Below are 22,430 nucleotides of genomic sequence, written 5' to 3' on the forward strand. Positions count from 1 at the left end.
ACAGTGTTGCACGACCGCACAATTTTTCGTTAAAGTAACGCAGTGCCGAATCGCAAAAAATTGCCTGGTCATTAAGGGGGTAAAACCTTACGGAGCTGAATTGGATAATCGTAATAAGAGCTGCAGGATTCTGGATAAAATGAGAATCACAATTTTGCTTAGAATAAATATCACCATTCTCGGCGTAACATCATCTTTTACATTATGCAAAAAAATTGGGCTAACTTTACTGTTTAGTTTTTTTTTTTTTTTAATTCATTAAAGCGGAGTTCCACCCAAAAGTGGAATTTCCGCTTTAAATACTCCTGACCCCCCCGACATGCCACATTTGGCATGTCATTTTTGGGGGGTAGCGCGTACCTAGATTTGACAGGCACCCGCTTCCACTTCCACTCGGGCTGCCTAGGCAGCTCGAGCAGAAGTTTTCCTTTCATCCTCCCTCCCTGCAATCTTGTGGGATGTGTCAGAAGTCCCAGAAGATTGCCTGGCCATTCACGATGCGCAGCGTGACTCACGCATTCGCAGTGCACACCCGGCTGTGAAGCCGCAAGCTGTCACAGCCGGGTGCCCACACTAGAGATGCCAGCCCCACCGAGAGGGAGAGGAGCAAGGCTTCGGGCAGCCGCATCGCTGGATCATGAGACAGATGAGTGTGTGATAATTAAAAGTCAGCAGCTACACTTTTTGTAGCTGCTGAATTTTAATAAACACAAAAACGAGGGGAACTCCACTTTACAGTGTATTTTTTTCCCAAAAAACTGCATTAGAAAGACTTCTGCGCAAAAACAATGTGACAAAAAAGATTGCAACGATCGCTATTTTATTCTCTAGGGTCTCTGCTAGAAAAAATAAATATATGTTTGGGGGTTGTAAATAATTTTCTAGCAAAAATACTGATTTTACCTTGTAAGTGACAAGTGTCAAAAAAACGTTTAGTCTTTAAGAGGTTAAACTGTCCTCCCTTATAGACGGAAGTTCATTCCTTTGATCTAAACGAACAAAATGATACATTGTAAAACATTGTGTTTATAGTTATCTAGCAGCCTTAACAATGTTGATAAGCATTTGCTGGAGGCTCTTTCTTTTTTTTCAGAGCTGTGAGTGGACAGCTCTGTAAGAATTGAGGAAATGCCGTTTTAAGATCGTAGGGGGGGGGGGGGGGGGGGTGAATCGAGATCACGTTTTTTTAACGAATAATCGTGCAGCTCTGGTCGTATTACTACATTATCATGCACCAACAAAAATACTGCTTTTTGACAAACAGAAGTGCAACTTTAAAATAGAAATAAAAACCTGTAAATGCTATTAGCTTGAATGACATTGCACATATTACCTGAATATAAAAACTTTAACAGTTCTCTGTTAATAATGAAAACAAGTATCAAGTAAAGTCGTAATAAATGAAACCAAGTTTCATTAACAAACAAGAATATTGCTTTTTGACCACTGTTAATTTTGACATCAAATTTTAATTTAGTTTTAGACAGTCTTTTAACTAAAATGCCATTTTAGTTTCAGTCTTATTTTTTTAGTCATCTGAATTGTTAACGTTTTAGTCGTATTTTAGTCAACCAAATTCTCCAGTATCATAAACAAACAGAAATATTGCTTTTTTACAAACAAAAGTGCAACTTTAAAATATAAAAAGTAATAAAAACTGTAAATTCTATTAGCTGTAATGCCATTACGTGTATTACCAGAATATAAAAACTTTAACAGTTCTCTGATAATAATGAAAACAAGTATCAAGTAAAACCTTAATAAATAAAACCAATTTTTCGTAAAAAAACAAGAATATTGCTTTGTGATCATTGTTAATTTCAATGTCAAATTTTGATTTCTTTTAGTCTTAGTCTTTTGACTAAAATGCCATTTTAGTTTTAGTCATATTTTAGTCATCTGAATTAAAACTGAATTTTATTTTCGTTTAAATTTTGGTACTGAAAACACGAAGTTGACGAAAACTATGATGAAAATATTTTCATCGATGAAATTAACATTGGGTCAGACCCTACCACATTTTTTCTCATCAGCATGGCCAACATTACAAACAACAGGCAACTTTTAGCTGTCCATAGATAGATCAAAATTCAAATGTTGATCCATGTATGGTTGTTTCCACTAGAAAGAAGTCAATCTAATGACTGCTGTCGAACTGTTGTCGGTCAGTGGCTATAGCCAATCTGCTGCCGCCACTGATCAGTGTATTCTGAGTTGGACTGGACAATGGCACAGAGGGAAGAATTCCTCAATACACCTTGTTAGTGTGGATGAGGGCATCCGTTTTATCGAGCCCGCTGATCAACACTGATGAGTCCACTATTGAGTATGAAAAGAGGTCTATACTGGTCAAAAGATATCCTACTCAACTAGACGGTGTTTGCTGCCTGGCCAACCCCACTGCAGGTACAAGGTACAAAGTTGGTATTTACAAGCACATGGCATTAATGTCATTCTTAAAGACTAACAGCACTATTGTGATATATGGAATGTATAGTGATTTGTGTCTTTGGTCTTTATTATGTTCTTTATAATAAAAAATAAATGGGTAAATGGGAAAAATCACAAATGAATATTTCATATTTTGCCCATGTAGCCATATCAATGATGTCACCAGCATTCCCGCCCCTTGTTACATGCAGCTATGGGAGTTCCACGGTCCCTGCTGATTGGGTCACCGGCCTGCTATCAATGACAACTCCCTGTGGATTTGGGGCAAATTGGGTTTAGCCCAAACCTTAGCTTTTCACTAGTCTGTAAAATTTCTAGGGTTAACATTTTCCTCAAGTCTACTATCTTCAGCAGGTTTATTTATTCTAAGGAGATCAATTAACAGATTGAATTTTGCTTTGTGTTTACCTACTTCCAGTCCTGGCCAATTCTAACATTTCTCTCCTACGTGTAAGAACACAGCATTTTTTTTGCTAAAAAAACTACTTAGAAACCCTCAAACATGACATATTTTGTAAGCAGAGGCCCTAGAGAATAAAATGGTGGGTGGAGTTTATTGTTAGGCTTAACATACCCTTTAATAAATACAAAAAAACTCATAGAGGTCTATTTATAATGGATTCACTGTCCAACCTGTACAGCGAATGTTTGATGGACATTCTTCTATCTGTATTTTACAGCATTCGGCTATCATTTTTAAAAACAATTTGCTATATTTGCTCATCATTTATAAATAGGATTCACCTTATGCATCTGTCACTTACAGAGGATTCTGCCATCATTTTCTGAAAGGATTCACCCACCAGCATTCAACATACTAGAGAGATTCTAATTACAAGGTTTACCAATGACATTTAAATTAAATCAAGGTTCGTCCATCATTTGCCCTATTACACATAAAGCAAATTAAATCCTCAGAAAATAATAGCCGAATGCTGTAAAATATGGGTCAAAGAATGTCCCTCAAACATTCACTGTGTGAATTATGCAGTAAATCCTTTGTAAATAGACCCCCAAAAACAATTTTCATGGGCAAAACTATCTGACATAACAGGATAATTGAGTGCCGGGACATTCTAAAGGTTTAGTGGTTTTCAATTTTTTTCTTTAATATTCAGGACTACAAAATTAACCACTTCTGGACCAGAAGGTTTTACCCCCTTAGTGACCAGGCCATTTTGTGCGATACGGCACTGCGTTATTTTAACTGACAAATGCGACACTGTACCAAAATAAAATTCATGTCCTTTTTTTTCCCACAAATAGATCTTTCTTTTGGTGGTATTTGATCACCTCTGCGTTTTTTATATTTTGTGATTTAAAAAAAAAAAGCGCGACAATTCTGAAAAAAAAAAAACAATATTTTTTACTTTCTGCTATAAAACATTCCCAATTAAAAAAAATGTAAAAATCTAATTTTTTCATCATTTTAGGCCAATTTATATTCTGCTACATAGTTTTGGTAAAACAATCCCAATAAGTGTATAGTGATTGGTTTGCGCAAAAGTTATCGCATTTACAAACTAGGGGAAAGATTATTTTTTTATTTTCTTTTTAACTAGTAATGGCAGAGCTCAGCTATTTTTAGCGGGACTGCGACTTTGCGGCGGACAGATTGTATACCTAGCTGACATTTTTTTACACTGTTGGGGGGACCAGTGACATTACGAAAACAGGCCCGAAAACAAGCAGTGCTTGCTGTATTGTATCTTAAGCTAACCATTGGTGCTCTAGGAATCCTTTGTCATGTACTTTTTTTTTTAAACAAAGATTTATATATATATATATATATATATATATATATATATATATAGTAAAAAATTATTATAAACAACTTTTATTCATAACTCTCTCATGCTTTCTCTCTCTCTCTCTCTCTCTCTCTATATATATATATATATATATATATATTATATACATAAATACAGTAATTTTTCATGTGACAACATTGAAGAAATGACACTTTGCTACAATGTAAAGTAGTGAGTGTACAGCTTGTATAACAGTGTAAATTTGCTGTCCCCTCAAGTTAACTCAACATGCAGCCATTAATGTCTAAACCACTGGCAACAAAAGTGAGTACACCTCTAAGTGAAAATGCCCAAATAGGGCCCAATTAGTGATTTTCCCTCCCTGGTGTCATGTGACTCATTAGTGTTACAAGGTCTCAGGTGTGAATTGGGAGCAGGTGTGTTAAATTTGGTGTTATTGCTCTCACTCTCTCATACTGTTCACTGGAAGTTCAACATGGCACCTCATGGCAAAGAACTCTCTGAGGATCTGAAAAAAAGAATTGTTGCTCTATAAAGATGGCCTAGGCTATTAGAAGATTGGCAAAACCCTGAAACTGAGCTGCTGCACGTTGACCAAGACTATACAGTGGTTTAACAGGATAGGTTCCACTCAGAACAGGCCTCGCCATGGTTGACCAAAGAAGTTGAGTGCATGTTCTCAGCGTCATATCCAGAGGTTGTCTTTGGGAAATAGACATATGAGTGCTGCCAGCATTGTTGCAGAGGTTGAAGGGGTGGGGGGTCAGCCTGTCAGTGCTCAGACCATACGCTGCACACAGCATCAAATTGGTCTGCATGGCTGCCGTCCCAGAAGGAAGCCTCTTCTAAATATGATGCACAAGAAAGCCCGCAAACAATTTGCTGAAGACAAGCAGACTAAGGACATGGATTACTGGAACCATGTCCTGTGGTCTGATGAGACCAAGATAAACGTATTTGGTTCAGATGGTGTCAAGGGTGTGTAGCGGCAACCAGGTGAGGAGTACAAAGACAAGTGTGTCTTGCCTACAGTCAAGCATGGTGGTGGGAGTGTCATGGTCTGGGGCTGCATGAGTGCTGCCGGCACTGGGGAGCTACAGTTCATTGAGGGAACCATGAATGCCAACATGTACTGTGACATATTGAAGCAGAGCATGATCCCCTCCCTTTGGCCACACAAAATATTGACACTTTGGGCACAATTTGGACAATTTCACTTAGGGTGTACTCACTTTTGTTGCCAGTAACATTAAAGCGGAGTTCCACCCTCAGAATCATTTTTAAACAAAAATAGCCCATTAATATTATTACATCTCGCTTGACAAAACCGCTATTTGCATATTTATGAGTTGAACAATGTATTTGTTTAGTGAAAATCTTACTTTTAAAATTGCTGCCTGTGCGTTGTCATCTTTACTAAGGGCATCTGAAGCCGCAGTGTAAAACTTAGTGACCTTTTTCCTGCTTGCTGTTCATTCTGGCTACCCAGAATGCAGCAGGCAATCCCGCACATGGGCAGTACTATGCTTTAAAGGGGAACTCTGACTGGAACATTAAAGGGGAACTCTGACTGGAATATTAAAGGGGAACTGTGACCGGAATAATAAAGGGGAGCTCTGACCGGAATAATAAAGGGGAACTCTGACCTCAATAATAAAGGGGAGCTCAGACCGGAATATTAAAGGGGAACTCTGACTGGAAAAAATAAAGGGGAACTCTGACTGGAATAATAAAGGGGAACTCTGACCGGGACACATAAAGGGGTACTCTGACTGGGACACTGGATGTAAAGGAGAACTCTGGCGGGGACACAGATGTAAAGGAGGACTCTGATAGGGACACACTAGATGTAAAGGGGCACTCTGACGTGGACATGGATGTAAGGGATGTAAGGGAGGACTCTGATAGGGACACACTAGATGTAAAGGGGCACTCTGATGGGGACATGGATGTAAAGGAGGACTCTGATAGGGACACACTAGATGTAAAGGAGCACTCTGATGGGGACATGGATGTAAAGGAGGACTCTGATAGGGACACACTAGATGTAAAGGGGCACTCTGACGGAGACATAGATGTAAAGGAGGACTCTGATAGGGACACACTAGAAGTAAAGGGGCACTCTGATGGGGACATGGATGTAAAGGAGGACTCTGACGGGACACACTAGATATAAAGGAGCACTCTGACGGGGACACGTATGTGTCCCTGTCAGAGTCCTCCTTTACATCAGTGTCCCTGTCAGAGTGCCCCTTTACATCAGTGTCCCGCTCAGAGTGCCCCTTTACATCAGTGTCCCTGTCAGAGTACCCCTTTACATCAGTGTCCCGCTCAGAGTTCCCCTTTATTATTCCAGTCAGAGTTCCCCTTTATTATTCCAGTCAGAGTTCCCCTTTATTTTTTCCAGCCAAAGTTCCCCTGTAATATTCCAGTCAGAGTTCCCCTTTAATGTTCCAGTCAGAGTTCCCCTTTAATGTTCCAGTCAGCGTTCCCCTTTAATGTTCCAGTCAGAGTTCCCCTTTAATGTTCCAGTCAGCGTTCCCCTTTAATGTTCCAGTCAGCGTTCCCCTTTAATGTTCCAGTCAGAGTTCCCCTTTAATGTTCCAGTCAGAGTTTCCCTTTAATATTCATATATTACATCCGTGTCCCCATGAGAGTTCTCTTTTACATCAGTGTCCCCGTGCGGTGAGACTGCCCCTTTAATGTGACTGTCCTGTAACAGATAATATTCCCGCCAGTTCTCACTATGAATCTCCCATAAAAAGAAGCCGTACAGCGATAGTAAAGGTAGTACAGCGAGCGAGGCAGAAGCTGACATATGATTCTGTCCCCTCTGCTCTCTGTCTATCGTCGGATAACACATCCAACAAACTGCCCCGCCCCGCCTCCTCTCAGTGAGCTCTACGGGATGTAATGCTTTCAGTCACTGAGAGGAGGCGGGCGGAGCGCAGACTGAATGCAATACATCCCTGAGAACTGGAAATCACACGAGATCACTAGGCGAATTGCAAGGGCTGCTGGGATACATGTCCCAGGAGCCCTTGCGAATCGGCGAGTGACGTAATCGCCGAAAGCAGCAGGACCCGGAAGTGCAGATTAATAAAGAAGATAAAAGGTATTTCCTTTAAAAAAAATAGTTTACATTGCCAAAAGCATATTTGAAGGGGATTACATACAGCTCAACTTGTTAAAAATGGGTGGAACTCCACTTTAACAAAGATCATGGAATTTATAGGCACAGAAATGTATATAAAAGTTTACAGACCAACCTTATTGATATATAATTATAGCACTGAAGTCAGTGAAAATATTGAATAAAAAGCACCCTTAGTAAGACACAGTCTTATTCTGATCTACTACTTAAGCACTGATGAAGGGAAAGGCATTTCCCCTGAAACGTGTTGGCCACTTTTGATACTCTGCCAAATAAATTTTGGAGTGAAACTCTTAAATGTCACAATGTTTTATACTCAATGCTTCTCTACACCCACTCCAAAGCTTTGATATCTACAGCAAGTACTATTTTGAGACGATCAGAGTGGCAGCAGTCCAGAATCGGAAGAAGGTCTATTTCTACATGGCACCGCCATTGTTTGCCAACCCCTTTGAAGGAAGACCCACTCTGGGTCAAACCTCAAAACACCAATATCTCACTTCTAATTGTCCAACACTACCACACACATGCACCAAATGTGATGTGCAGAGGCTACACATTGCATCAGGCACCTCATTCAAAATGAAAGGCTGCAGCGCACCCCATCTAACATGAAAATTTAGTGAAGCCTACGTCTTTTCTAGGGAACTGTAGGTGCTTTGTGAGGGTGCATCGGGGTGCCGTTCCCATTTTAAAGCTCATCGCTGCAAAAACCTGCTGTAAGCGGGCCCTTAGCTAATACATATGTTTTTTTACAGTTTTTATTTAGCCTGAGTTGTTTATTATTCTTAAAGTGCTCTAAATGTTTTAAATTATGGTTGAAAGGTTGTTTTGCGTTTTATAGAGGAAGGTCGATTTTTCAAATAGATTATGTCTCGCAGGGTCACTTTCAGCTTCCTTCTACAAATACAGATATCTAGGAAAACCTTGTGACATAGGTGAAACATCTTTGTGTCCAGGCTGCACTTTGTCCTATGTTGTCTCAGAATAAATATCACGGCTCATTAAGCCAGTTATCAGAGTTGCAAAATCAGTGACCGGCTGTTAAACCTTTAAAAGCATTTATGTGACTTTTTGATGATAACATAAGAAGATTGATATGCCTTCCAGAACCAGATTTCTATCTTTTGTGGTTTTCAGAGGTATTTCTTTTCTACCTATCGGCCAAAGATAGACATGTTACATGTAGCCAAGTGCTGCTTTCTTTGCATCTTCTGCATTTGTCTTCTACACACTATAATGATAAAACATGAGATATGAATGGAAAGTTCTGACAAGGAGCTTTAAAGCAAACCTTTTAATGTAAATAAATAGCCCAGGCATTTTAAAAATAAAAATACAGCATTACTGAATTGTCTCCTGCAGCTGTCCCTTGCAGAAGGTCTTCTTCTCCGACGACTCTCTTCCAGCCTAAATGATTGCCAGTGTCTTTACCCTGGGGGCAATCATCTTTTATTTTCAGTACACATTTTCAATTATGGCAGAATTTACTTAAAACAAACTTTTAATGCAACTCACATTTTAGCTGTTTCATATTTTGATCATTTCTTTTATTATAGATATGTAGTTTTCCCCTCTAGTGTCTGTGGGTGTATAACCGCGAATGTGATTTGCAACATTCAAGAGGGCTATGTATGCGGCCCAACACAAAATTGTAAACTAATGGCTAAGAATGTGGCCCAGGCACATCTGGAGGGATGCCGTGTTTGGCATAGGCCCCCCTCCTACAACCCCCTTGACGCGTATCAAGAAATGTGTCGTAAGGACAAAACAAATTAATTTATCATAAACAGTGAGAAATATTGCACTAGTTTAATGTTGCCCTATAAATTTAATTACTCAGATATGTACATTATCTATATTAGTGATCGGTAACTTGTGATCTGCCTGAATTTTTCTACTCATCAGCTATCCTTATTGTTAGTGTATTTTGTGTGTTGCCCAAGACATATAGTTACATAGTTACATAGTAGGTGACAAAAAGACAATAGTCCATCCAGTTCAACCTGTGTAGGTGTGTGTGGCCGTAATCATCTCACATACCCCCGAATGTTCTGATCCTTAAGATGTATGTCTAAGAGTCTTTTGAAAGCCACCATACTTCCCGCAGAAACCACCTCTTGTGGTAGAGAATTCCACAATCTTGTAGCCCTAACAGTAAAGAACCCCCCACGTTGCCTGAGGTTAAAACGCTTCTCCTCTAATCGCATTGTATGCACTCGAGTACTCATGCAATCCCTTCGACTGAACAGCTTGTTTTCTAAGCTGAGATCCCCATTGAGATATTTATAAATTGCTATCATGTCCCCCCTCAGGCGTCTCTTTTCCAGGGAGAATAAATCAAGCGATCGCAGACGCTCTTCATAATTAAGGTCCTCCAATCCCCTAATCAGTTTAGTTGCCCTTCTCTGGACTCTTTCCAGCTCCAACACATCCCTCCTGAGGACTGGCGACCAGAACTGGACAGAATACTCCAGATGCGGTCGGACCAGAGTTTTATAAAGTGGTAGGATTATAGTTTTATCTCTGGAATACATCCCTTTCTTTATGCATGCTAATATTCTGCTGGCTTTGGCAGCTGCCGCTTGACATTGCATGCTATTGCCTAATCTATCATCAACCAAGACTCCCAGATCCTTCTCCATTTTTGATTCCCCCAAGGGTTCCCCTCCTAACGTGTATTGTGTTTTTATGTTTTTAATCCCCAAGTGCAAAACCTTACACTTCTCCACATTAAACCCCATATCCTCTTCCAATGTGGCCCAGGAAGGTCAAAAGGTTGGACACTCTTGATCTAGTGTAATTTCTGTCTTCTATCTGCATGAGTCACTTATGACAGTTTATGCCAACACTAAGGGATCCCAGGGGGTGGCCCAACCCCTTCTCCAGAACACAGCAGGTGATTGACAGCTTCAGCTGTCCATATTTCCTTGTGAGACTGTGTAGAGGTGTGTGTGTGTCCATTCCCTTTACTCAGGTCGCAGATTATACTCGGCTCCCATGCTGTGAAGTGTCTGACATTAGATCATGGGTGCAAAAGCTAGCTACACCTAGTGAAATTTATGCAATTGTTTATGTGCAATGAAACATGAAATGGAGGAGGATAAGGTTTCTTGCATTTCCTCTGTCATTGATTTCTTCACTTCAATTTCAGGTTCAATGATGCAGAGATTATTAGAATATTAGTTAGATTTTAATCTAGCAATACTTTTTTTTTCCATCAAAAGTAGTTTATTGTGTATAACTTTATTTAAAAAAAAAAAAAGTGTTTTTATTTATGCATTTGTGTATGTACAAACCAAAGAACAAAAATACTGAACAATCGCAGGTGTGCCAACACATGACATAGCCCACGTTAACATTTGTCAGATTTGACATGCGATTTGACATGTCAATGACACCGTCCGAATCGATGCGAAGCCGACATAGAAATCACCCCCAAAGTGGGATTGTAATGCTGGCTTGAAATTGTGTGAGTTCAGCCAAACTCGCACAATTTCAAAATGGCCTCAGTGTTAACCTGGGCTCATACATACCCAAACATACCCAAACACACCCCATTCATTCTGCACCTTCATATAAGGCAGAGAAAACATATTGCTCACTTATGCAATTTAAAGTGATATTAAAGGCAGATTTTTTTTTTTTGTTTAAAAATAACAAACATATCATACTTACCTGCCGTGTGCAGGGGTTTGCACAGAGCAGTCCCGATCCTCCTTTTCACTGGTGCTCTTGGCCCCTCCCTCCTTTCAAGTGCGCCGAAAGCAAGCAGCTTGCTAGAATAGAATGCTTGAAGGTAAAAAACCTTGAGCCTTTAAAACCACTTTAATAAATGAACCTGGTTCTAGGGGAGAAGTGGGCATGGTCCCATCATCATCTTGCCAGGTTGAGTTACCTAGCTCATCAATCTCAATCTAAGGTTGCCAAATCTTATAAAAAAAGTTTAAAACAGGCCCTACTATTATACACTATTTTAAACGCGCGTACTAGAACATCCAGGAGCCTCTTTAGGTGGGTAAAGCTCAGAGTCGATGTACTCTTCCAATATAATAAAATAGTCTTCCTTGCATAAAAAAATATAACTCAAAAAATAACTTTCTGATTGTTGGTTAAAGAATATGTAAACCCAAATGTAATATTCCTGATATGTGCCTCCTGTACCATGCACTTGTATGAAAAAGTTCCTGTTCTCTTTGTATTGTCTCCTTTGTGTGAAATCCTTGGTGTTCCTGCCAGTCCCTCTGCTTTCCTATTAAAAACTGACCACGCTTTACATGAGAGTCCAGCATGGTCAGTTGGGAACTCAGCCTGCTTGCCTCCAATGATCAGACTTGTCCTGACACGTCCCCCCCTGCACAGCAATTCACTGGGAAGACTAGTGTGATGCTGTTTCTTCTCCCCTAGCTCTTATGCAGCTGAGAACAGAGGGTATGCAGACTATTATAAAAAAGGGAAAAAGGTATTTATAATGGGTTTTTTTTCTATGTGTACACAAATTATTTGCCTGTCCTTTCTATTTTAAAATGGGATGTTTTACAATATGAGTGTTTACATATACCTTAGATAATAATTATCCACCAAACCAAGCAGACCAACCTTTGGGGGTTTTGGATCCGACAAAATGTAAGCTTCTCTCCTAAAATCTAAACACCTGAACCTGTGCTATCATAGGAGCATTAAAGGGCCCGGGCAATGCAGTGCCTACACAATTACCTACGAGAATAAAAATGCAAATTAACGATAAGGCTAATGACAGCTTCCACGTTCGGCAGCTGGGTCCGGTGAACACACACGGACGGGAGTCAGACTCGACTGTCCTGTGTGTGCCTGTTCCCGTGGAGGCAGACAGGCATTCCTGCAGTTGTGGGCTCCCCCTCCATGGCCCAAGTGGCCTGACAGCAGTGCAGGGCCGACAGGCGCTTGCCACCTGCTAAGTTCAGCGGTGGGATGCACACGGGAATCGGGACTAATGCTTGGCTGGGGCTGGGTCGCTGGGCAGGTGGGTCCCCCTCGGGCAAGTAGGGCCCCGGGAAACTGCCCAGAGTGCCCATTCGGTAAGATGGCCCTGACCTGAGCCTATAATGTTACTCAGAAGAACATGTGCAGTGTTCAATTGTGACATATAACATCTTAGACAAGTAGCAGAGGTAATCACTCCCATTTTGGTAGAGTAAAGCTGATGAAGACATTTAAACTAAATACATTTGTGGGCTGTGCTAATGCAGTCTTTAAATCATAAAACTTCCAGATCTTCCTACTAGCCATCATCTAGTGTTGATGGTAAGCATTGCCATTAATATAATGCTTTTTGAAAGGGGCAAGGCTCCTTAGCCTGTAAAAAGATATACTGTATATCTCATATATAGACCTGTCCAGAATCTCCTGATTTATAAATGTTTCCAGTGGAGAAGTTGCTAGGGGAAACAAATAAACTTTATTAAATATAGGAGGCTTTAGCAGATACATCACTATGCTGGTGAAATGAATGTAAAGGTGCCATTCTCATGGCCCACTGCTTTTCCAGTTGTCCTGGCTTATTGGTAATGTGACTTCCCGGCACTCCCTTTAAGGTTAAACTACAGGATATCAATGCACAAGGTTGGATTAATCCTTTGTGTGCTTTGGGCATAACGTATGGCATGATATGTCAACACTCTCTCGTGGAAAAGGAAGCCGTGTGTGTGCTGATGGTTTAACACTGCTCATCATAAAGCTGCGATTACCACGGGTTCACGCTGCACCTGTGCTTGCCCCGATTAGCAGCAAAGCTCAGTCAAGTTACTTAGACTCCACGGAGTCTGCACTGTAGAGTCAACAGAGCCTGTTAATCTCTCTTTGGCCCTCACACTGCTGAAAACCTAGAACAACTGGGAAATAAATGTGTCTATAAGCCAGGCGTCGGTACAGGAACTCTTATCACTTTTCCATCTTTGAGACTGTAAAGAAAGGGGCATTCATTCCTTTTCCTGTGACTTTGTACATCACAGAATATGTTACAGCACATTCATTTTTCTTTTTTTATCTGCATGTCTAAGGCTGGTCATATATAGAACAAATTTCTGTCAAGCATCCAACAAACCTGTAGGCCAATTTATGTACAAAAATGATCCCAGAATGACTGATTAACTTGTAAATATCGAAATAGTTTTCCAACAGGATGGGGCACAGTTAAGCCCTCTTAAAGTTCTGTACTGTGGAAGCTGTGCCCAAAGAGAGGGCAGAGGACTTGTCCCTGCGGCTGGTCTTGTCCTCATTACTGGCTTACCATGCCTAGTTCTGCAATGGGTCTGTGTGTGGAGGTGTTTATCTTGGTAGAAGAGCAGGGTTTGCTTCCTCATATTAAAGCTGCTCCCTGATAACTGGCAGGGGGATATCCAAGAAAGAGCAGTAAAGGTGGAGGAAGCACAGATCCACAGAATGAATGACGCAGAAGTAGGGAAATGCTTGCACTGTAGGTCCTCAAGTACAACCCCCTCTCTGGCAAGCCCAAAAGGTTCCCCATGACTAAGCTCCGGGGGTGGAGAGAAATGTGTTGGGGCGTGGCCTGGTCGGAGTCCAAGCTGAGGTTACCACTCCATTTATCTCAACAGAACACCTAGATGTGCGGCTTCGAGGGGCTATCCTCCTTTCCCCTCTCCGACAAGCTCACAGGAGAACAGTAAGCAGCACAACAGTAATAATTCATCACAAGACCAGCAAACAAAGGCAGCATCTTAGATGAACTCACGCTTGGGTTAAAAAACAGTAGTACTTAGGCAGAATCACATTTATATTTTTCAGGAGAAATTTATGGCAGAATGTGCATCTTCTTAGCAGGGTAATGTCAAGGCAAAATTACCCTTTGCCCCTTTAATAGTTACCTTTATAATAGTTAAACTTTTTTGGCTCAGTCCTGGTTCTACTGGACCCAGATAAATATAAGGAACTCTTGGAGACCATTCCCCTTGATGCTGGTTAAACCAATGTTGGCCAGTGTCTCTAACCTGAGGGGAAGGGGAACCTATTACCTTTTACTCCCCTCCTTTATAACTCTCCCTCCCCCCACCCCACCTTTTTTTTTCTTTTTTTTTTTTCTTCATTTTTCCCCAACTCCCCCTTGTGTTTTCTGTTTCCACTAAAAAAAAAATGGGGACCTTATTAATTACCAGCTGATGAGGAGCAATGCATAGTTATATGTAAGTCTAGTCTATTATACTGAGTTGTCTAGTTTACCAGATTTTATTTTTCTGTTGTTTCTCTGCTGTTACGTGAAACACAATGTTTATTTGTCTACGGATGCTTTTCCGGCTGTTTGTACCCTGTTAATACCTGCAAACTTTTGGTAATGATGTGTAGCTAATGTATATCTGTGGGTGTGTTTGCCTTCTAGTCTGCATCAAAATAAAGGATTAAAAAAAATAGAAGGTTTCTGCATGTCTTACCTCAATCACAAATCATAATCTTTATAATTATATATTATATAATTACAACAAAATATAATCCCAAAAAATAAGGGGTTTATATATTTTTTTAGAACAGTGGGCATAGCCATGCAAATCATTCTCTCTTGCCCCCGAATATATTGTTTTAATTATATCTACCAAGCCTGAAACTGCTGGGTGCAGTTCGGAATAAAACTGCTCTGTACAATTACTCTGTATGTGTGCTGTAAGTCAGGGGTTCTAGAATGCATAGTTAACCCAATGGCAGAAATTCACAATTTTTTTCTTCAACGATTTTTTGCTGATTCTCTATTGCGCTATGGAGTTTGGATACTTTTATATGTTTTTTGGAGCTTCACCTATGATGTTTATATATACTTTGGGACTCTGACATTTTTGATTAGATAATTTGTTAAACATGTTTTGATGTTCTATCTGTTTGCACATTTGTATCATATGTTTTGTATATACATGGTATATGTGTTGAAGCACGTGAATTATTAATATATTTATTTTAGCAGTTTACCAATACTTCACTAGCATTTTTCATTATTGTATTATTGATATAGTGCCACTCCATATTCTTTTATTCACAAAAATGTTTATTTATTTATTTATTTTTAAACAAGACTTTACAATTACTTTAAGTTTGCTTGAGCAAAGTGTAAACTAGATTTTGTTTAATTAATTGGATCTTTAAACTAGACAAAACTTTTTTTTTGCATACAGTATGTTGGGGGATTTTTAGGTTCTGTCCTTTAAGCTTAGTTTTAGTATGGTGCCAGAGGAAAAGTAGATTGAGTTTTTTCCAATCTCCTGCACCTAAAGTAGGCATTAGTGTTATTGTAGACCCCGATGTCTCCCGAAGTTGGACCAGTTCAATGTGTAAACCGTCTCAAACAAACAAAAAATATTCCCAGCACACTTACCAGCCAGCCTGCAAAAAAACCTAATTGACCCTGTCAAACAATTCATGTTAAAAACAAGGGGCTTAGTTGCACACATTTGCAAATATATGTAATAGCCGCAGTGCCTCACCAAGGCTCCTCTGTATACTGCAGGCCTAACTCTAAATTTGAGTTTCCAAGTTGGAGCATACTGTATATAACATTGGATAAATTAAGAGCAGGTGTGCCTGAAGGGAGCCCACTACTCCTTACCTTAAAGGCTCAGGGACACATTAGGCACCCAGTAAGAGCACAATGGCAGCTTGTGTCCCATGCCAAATCCAGCAGAGAAAGCTATACAAAAAGATTGAAACCACCCCAATTTGTATCTGACCTTTGTAGCAAGGTGCACATGGAAAAGTTTTGCACATTTCAAACAAACAAATATTTTTTGATGCGTAAATTACCACCAAAGGACCTGTAGTGACAAACAATATATAAACAAATTAAAGGTAATATAATTTTAAAAAAAACAGCACTTAATCAACACACACCTGCATAACACACGCACATATATAAATATAATATATACTGCATAATCTAATGAATACTTCTAAGGGCATACTTTTAGTAGAGTTAATTGTATCATAATTTTATGATCACCCACCTAATATTGAGTAGGTTCCCTTTTTGCTGTCAGAACAACCTTGACCCATTGAGGCATGGATCCATGAGACCTCTGAAGGTATGCTGTGGTATCTGGCCACCAAGCTGTCAGTAGCAGATCATTTGGGTCCTGTAAGTTGAGAGGTGGGGCCTCCATGGATCAGACTTGTTTTTCCAGCACATCCCACAAATGCTCAATTGGATTAAGATCTGGTGAAATTGGAGGCCAAGGTAGCACCTCAAACTCGTTGTTGTGTACTTTAAACCATCCATGAACCATTTTTGCAGTGTGGCAGAGCACATTATCCTGCTAAAAGAGGCCACTGCCATCAGGGAATACCGTTTACATTAAGGGGTGTACTTGGTCAGCAACAATGTTTAGGTAGGTGGTACAAGTCAAGTAATATCCACATAAATGGCAGGACCAAGGTTTCCCAGCAGAACATTGCCCAAAAGATCACACTGCCTCTCCCATACTGCATCCTGGTGTCATTTCTTCCCCAGGTAAGCGAAGAACGTGCACCCAGCCATACACATGACGCTCATGTGTCCATTGTTGGCACTTTTTGCTGTGGACAAGGTCAGCATGGGCATCCTGACCGGGCTGTGGCTACTCAGCCCCATACACAACAAACCATGATGATTTTTTCTGCGTTCAGCACACCAACTTCAAGACACCATGGTTACTTGTTGCCTAATGTATCCCACTGACTTTCAGTTGGCAGTGTAGTGAGATAATCTGTCAGAATACTTTCATTCACCTCCAAACAAGATGGAAGCTGTGCTGTTCAAAATCCCTATGCATAAGATGGAATATACATGGCTTTTCATATCCATTGTTTTTATTATTTAATCACCCCAATAACCCTGACAAATCAATGCTATTCACTTATTATACAAGTTATGGCTAATTTGTGTTGTTTTTTTTCTGAAAATATATTTCATTGTATATAAAGCTTTTTCTTGAAGGCGTCTTTTGGGGATGCGGATATCAGTAAATCGCAAATTTATACATTCTTCTCTAATTTTGTGTTTTTCTGGTTGTTTCCCTTTTAAAATGTACACGTATTTGTAATTTATTAACTTGGGAAATTTTTATCTTTTACACATGTTGGTGTGTTTAAATCAAAATTATTATTATTATTTCAGGTTCATATATAGCGCTGTCAATTTACGCAGCGCTTTACATATACATTACACATTCACATCAGTCCCTACCCTCAAGGAGAGTACAATCTAAGGTCCCTAACTCACATTCATACATACATAGTAGGGCCAATTTTTTTTTTTTTTTATATATATAATTATTGTTTTAATAAACATTTGCATAACTATCATGGAATCTTACGAAAACACTATTATCATCTTCTATTTACCAGGATCTGTGCTTTCAGAAAATATATGGTTAGGGGATTTATTTGTGAAATTTTAATAAAATATTTCAGTATAATTTGAAAGTGAAAAATAGTAACATTGGTTGACCTACCTGAAATGCAGAGCTTGGGGCAGGCAGTGAAAGGTTTATTACCAGAAATAAAACGTGTCATTAATAATATGTTCAGTTAAACACACCGCTGTGTTTAACTGAAACTATACAGAAAACTTTAATATTTATTCCAGAAACTAAGTAACAACCATCCTTCATCATAAAAAATCTACATCTATCACTAGGTGAATTTTTTCTACCTGTTGTTGTTAATGTAATGTTACACGTATAGGGAGCCGTAAATCTAAAGTGCTGTTTTCTGTTTAAAGGTCTTGAATCTTGTACAGTCCTATGTAACCCTGCGGGTGCCCCTGTACGTGTCCTATGTGTTTCACTCTCCGGTGGGAGTCGGTGGCTGGCAGCATTTCGATCTGCATTCTGAGCTGCGGCTCACATTTGTATACGACACCGCCATCTTGTGGAAGGATGGTATCGGTAGCCCGCCAGAAGCTGAATTACAAGGTAACCTCTTCCTATCTTCTAGAATGCCGTGAAATAATTGAATGTGCCATATAGCTGAACAAGATGTACTTTGTAGATAAATTGTTTATCTTTTTTTTAATTTTCTGTCTGCATTGACTGGAGTCTCTTCCAATTTTCTACTTTTTTTTTTTTCTTGCACTCTAATATTTTTCTGCTTTGTCTCAAATTCCAATTGTAGACAAACTTTTATTCTTCATTTTGGTTGGAGTATGAAAGACGTAGAAGATCTGTCAGTATTTTATTGATGTCTGTGTCCTTTTTTTGGCAGATTTCTTCTAGTTTACATGTACAGGTAGCAGACAGATCCGGAGGGGAGTCTCCCCATTTGTTAACTATTTAACATGTGTCCTCTAGAACAGGACTGTATGGAAATGCCTTTCAATGGGGAATTACACAGCAATAAGGAAAAAAATGGAGCCAGTAGAATTTGTTATAACTAGCAAAGGAATATGTGCATATGTAACCCTCAGAAAAAAACAAAAAGATTCTCCTCCACATTACATAGTTACATAGTTAGTGAGGTTGAAAAAAGACAACAGTCCATCCAGTTCAACCTATGATAAGTGTATGTGTGAGTGTGTGTGTGTGTTTTACATTCTCTAGCTAGTCAGCATAAAAGTTCTGTTTAGGCCTATTGCACACAATCATCCAGTTGCAGTCTGTCCCTCCCGGCATTTTAGTGCGCCCAGAAAGGACAGGCACAGTGCCAAGCCCCACTTCAAAGTCTATGGCAGGCTGTGGCTGGGCAGAGCTGGATGCAGTATGGAGTGGTACCAACATTTAGGGTCCTGTGCATTTGGCACCAAGGTTCCAAATGTGGAAGACTTGTGCTCTGGAACCTCGGCCCCACTTAGTCTCTGCATTCTGAGAATAAAGTCATGATTTACATCGTCAGTGGTTGTCCAGTGTTTGAGGATGAAAATCATGGAGCTGTTTCTGCTAGGGGGGTGCTTGCACATTATGGTGAGAGCCCGGGCCTACCTGTTGGAATTTGTTGTGTATATTTACAAGTACATATGAAGCACACTACCAAGGGACCTCAGCAAAGCATGGTCCCCAAAATATATTGGTATATTTACAGTATATACAGTGGGGATCGAAAGTTTGGGCACCCCAGGCAAATTTTTGTATTAATGTGCATAAAGAAGCCAAGGAAAGATGGAAAAATCTCCAAAAGGCATCAAATTACAGATTATACATTCTTATAATATGTCAACAAAAGTTTTATTTCCATCATTTACACTTTCAAAATAACAGAAAACAAAAAAATGCAGTTTTCAAAAGTTTGGGCACCCTGCAGAATTTATAGCATGCACTGCCCCCTTTGCAAGGCTGAGACCTGCCAGTGTCATGGATTGTTCTCAATCATCGTCTGGGAAGACAAGGTGGTGTCAATCTCAAAGGTTTTAAATGCACAGACTTGGCTTCATGCACATTAATACAAATTTTTACCTGGGGTGCCCAAACTTTCGATCCCCACTGTACATCTGAAAAGCAAGGCACCCGCTGGACTTAAAAAGGAGCCAAAAATATAGGAAATTTTGGTGGGACACAGCCTATCTCTGCCAAGGCCCTGAAAAAGTGGGCCATGCCCCACTAAAATGTTGGACACTGTTAATTTTTTATGTTTTGGCTCCTTTCCTAAACCCAACGTGCATGCTCCTGAAAAATCGCTGTAAGTGTAACTGAGTGCTGCAGCAACCACCGGTGGGAACAGAAGTCATTCAGAGTGAGACAATGTCAGCAGCACACCACAGGTCTCCAGAACAGGTCCACATGCCTGATGGAAGGATCCTCTAAGGTGTCCAAAACATTGCTTCTAGTACAATGATGTGATCTCTAAATAAGGCTTTGGACCCGTTTTGGAGATTTGTGGTGTGATGGTGACATTCCCTCCCTCTGAAATGTTGAACACTTACTAAAGAGAATAACAACACACACACCACTTGGGTGAGCTGCAAATTATTTTTAATCACATACTTACCTCCCCTGTGCAGTTGGTTTTGCACAGACCAGCCCGGATCCTCCTCTTCTCAGGTCCCTGACGGGAGCTCCTGGCCACTCCCTTCCTTTAAGTGCCCCCACAGCAAGCAGCTTACTATGGGGGCACCAGAGTCACAGCTCTGTGTAGCCATTCAGACTCGGAGCTGTGGTTCGGCCCCGCCCTCTCTCTCTCTTCAATGTCTAACTGACTTTCATTTAGAGCAGCAGGAGCCAATGGCGCCGCTGCTGTGTCTTAGCCAATGAGGAGGGGAGACCCGGACAGCTGAGACAGTCATGGACATCGCTGGATCGAGAGGAGGTTCAGGTAAGCATTAGGGGGGGCTGAGAGGGGCTTCTGCACATAGAAGGTTTTTTAGGTAAATGCATAAATAGCATTAAACTAAAAAAAACTTTACAACTCCTTTCATTTGCAAAATTGCAGCATTTATTTCAATTGTAACGGTACATAGGAACATACTGCATTAAGTACACACTTCATGTAGTATCTGTGTACCATTGGAATAAAGACTGCAAGCACTCTTTTGTATTATATACAGTATCTCAAAAAAGTGAGTACACCCCTCACATTTTTGTAAATATTTTATTATACCTTTTCATGTGACAACACTGAAGAAATTACACTTTGCTACAATTTAAAGTAGTGAGTGTACAGCTTGTATAACAGTGTAAATTTCCTGTCCCTCAAAATAACTCAACACACAGCCATTAATGTCTAAACTGCTGGCAACAAAAGTGAGTACACCCCTAAGTGAAAATGTCCAAATTGGACCCAAACTGTCAATATTTTATGTGGCCACCATTATTTTCCAGCACTGCCTTAACCCTCTTGGGCATGGAGTTCACCAGTACTTCACAGGTTGCCACTGAAGTCCTCATCCACTCCTCCATGATGACTTCACAGAGCTGGTGGATGTTAGAGACCTTGCGCTCCTCCACCTTCCATTTGAGGATGCCCCACAGATGCTCAATAGGGTTTAGGTCTGGAGACATGCTTGGCCAGTCCATCAACTTTACCCTCAGTTTCTTTAGCAAGGCAGTGGTCGTCTTGGAGGTGTGTTTGGGGTCGATATCATGTTGCAATACTGCCCTGCGGCCCAGTCTCTGAAGGGAGGGGATCATGCTCTGCTTCAGTATATCACAGTACATGTTGGCATTTATGGTTCCCTCAATTAACTGTAGCTCCCCAGTGCCGCAGCACTCCTGCAGCCCCAGGCCATGACACTCTTATCACCATGCTTGACTATAGGCAAGACACACTTGTCCTTGTACACCTCACCTGGTTGCCGACACATGCTTAACACCATCTGAACCAAATACGTTTATCTTGGTCTCATCAGACCACAGGACATGGTTCCAGTAATCCATGTCCTTAGTCTGCTTGTCTTCAGCAAACTGTTTGCGGGCTGTGTGCATCATCTTTAGAAGAGGCTTCCTTCTGGGACGACAGCCATGCAGCCCAATTCGATGCAGTGTGCGGCGTACGGTCTGAGCACTGACAGGCTGACCCCCCACCCCTTCAACCTCTGCAGCATATATATAGCCTATATCCCAAAGACAACCTTTGGATATGACACTGAGCACGTGCACTCAACCCCTTTGGTCGACCATGACGAGGCCTGTTCTAAATGGAACCTGTCCTGTTAAACCGCTGTGTGGTCTTGGCCACAAGGCTGCAGCTCAGTTTCAGGATCTTGGTAATCTTCTTATAGCCTAGGCCATCTTTATGTAGAGCAACAATTCTTTTTTTTAGATCCACAGAGAGTTCCTTGCCATGAGGTGCCATGTTGAACTTCCAGTGACAAGTATGAGAGAGAAAACACCAAATTTAACACACCTGCTCCCCATTCACACCTGAGACCTTGTAACACTAATGAGTCACATGACACCGGGGATGGAAAATGGCTAATTGGGCCCAGTCTGGACATTTTCTCTTAGGGGTGTACTCAATTTTTTTGCAAGTGGTTTAGACATTAATGGCTGTGGCTTGAGTTATTTTGAGGGACAGGAAATTTACATTGTTATACAAGCTGTACACTCACTACTTTACATTGCAGCAAAGTGTCATTTCTTCAGTGTTGTCACATGAAAAGATATAATAAAATA

At 40.5% G+C, this 22,430-nt stretch overlaps 1 protein-coding gene across 1 annotated transcript in view; it reads left to right on the forward strand.

Annotated features, from left to right (window-relative positions):
* FREM2 (FRAS1 related extracellular matrix 2) overlaps positions 1-22,430 on the forward strand; it is a gene marked incomplete at its 5' end in the record, with an annotated part of 315,063 nt that overhangs the window by 274,534 nt on the left and 18,099 nt on the right. The window contains one exon of the mRNA XM_082244593.1: positions 18,110-18,302. Within this exon, the coding sequence (XP_082100719.1) occupies positions 18,110-18,302 (193 nt within the window). The remainder of the gene's footprint in view (positions 1-18,109; positions 18,303-22,430) is intronic.

Source organism: Pelophylax lessonae (genome assembly GCF_965119305.1).
Source record: "Pelophylax lessonae genome assembly, chromosome: 2".
Classification (NCBI taxonomy): Eukaryota; Metazoa; Chordata; class Amphibia; order Anura; family Ranidae; genus Pelophylax; species Pelophylax lessonae.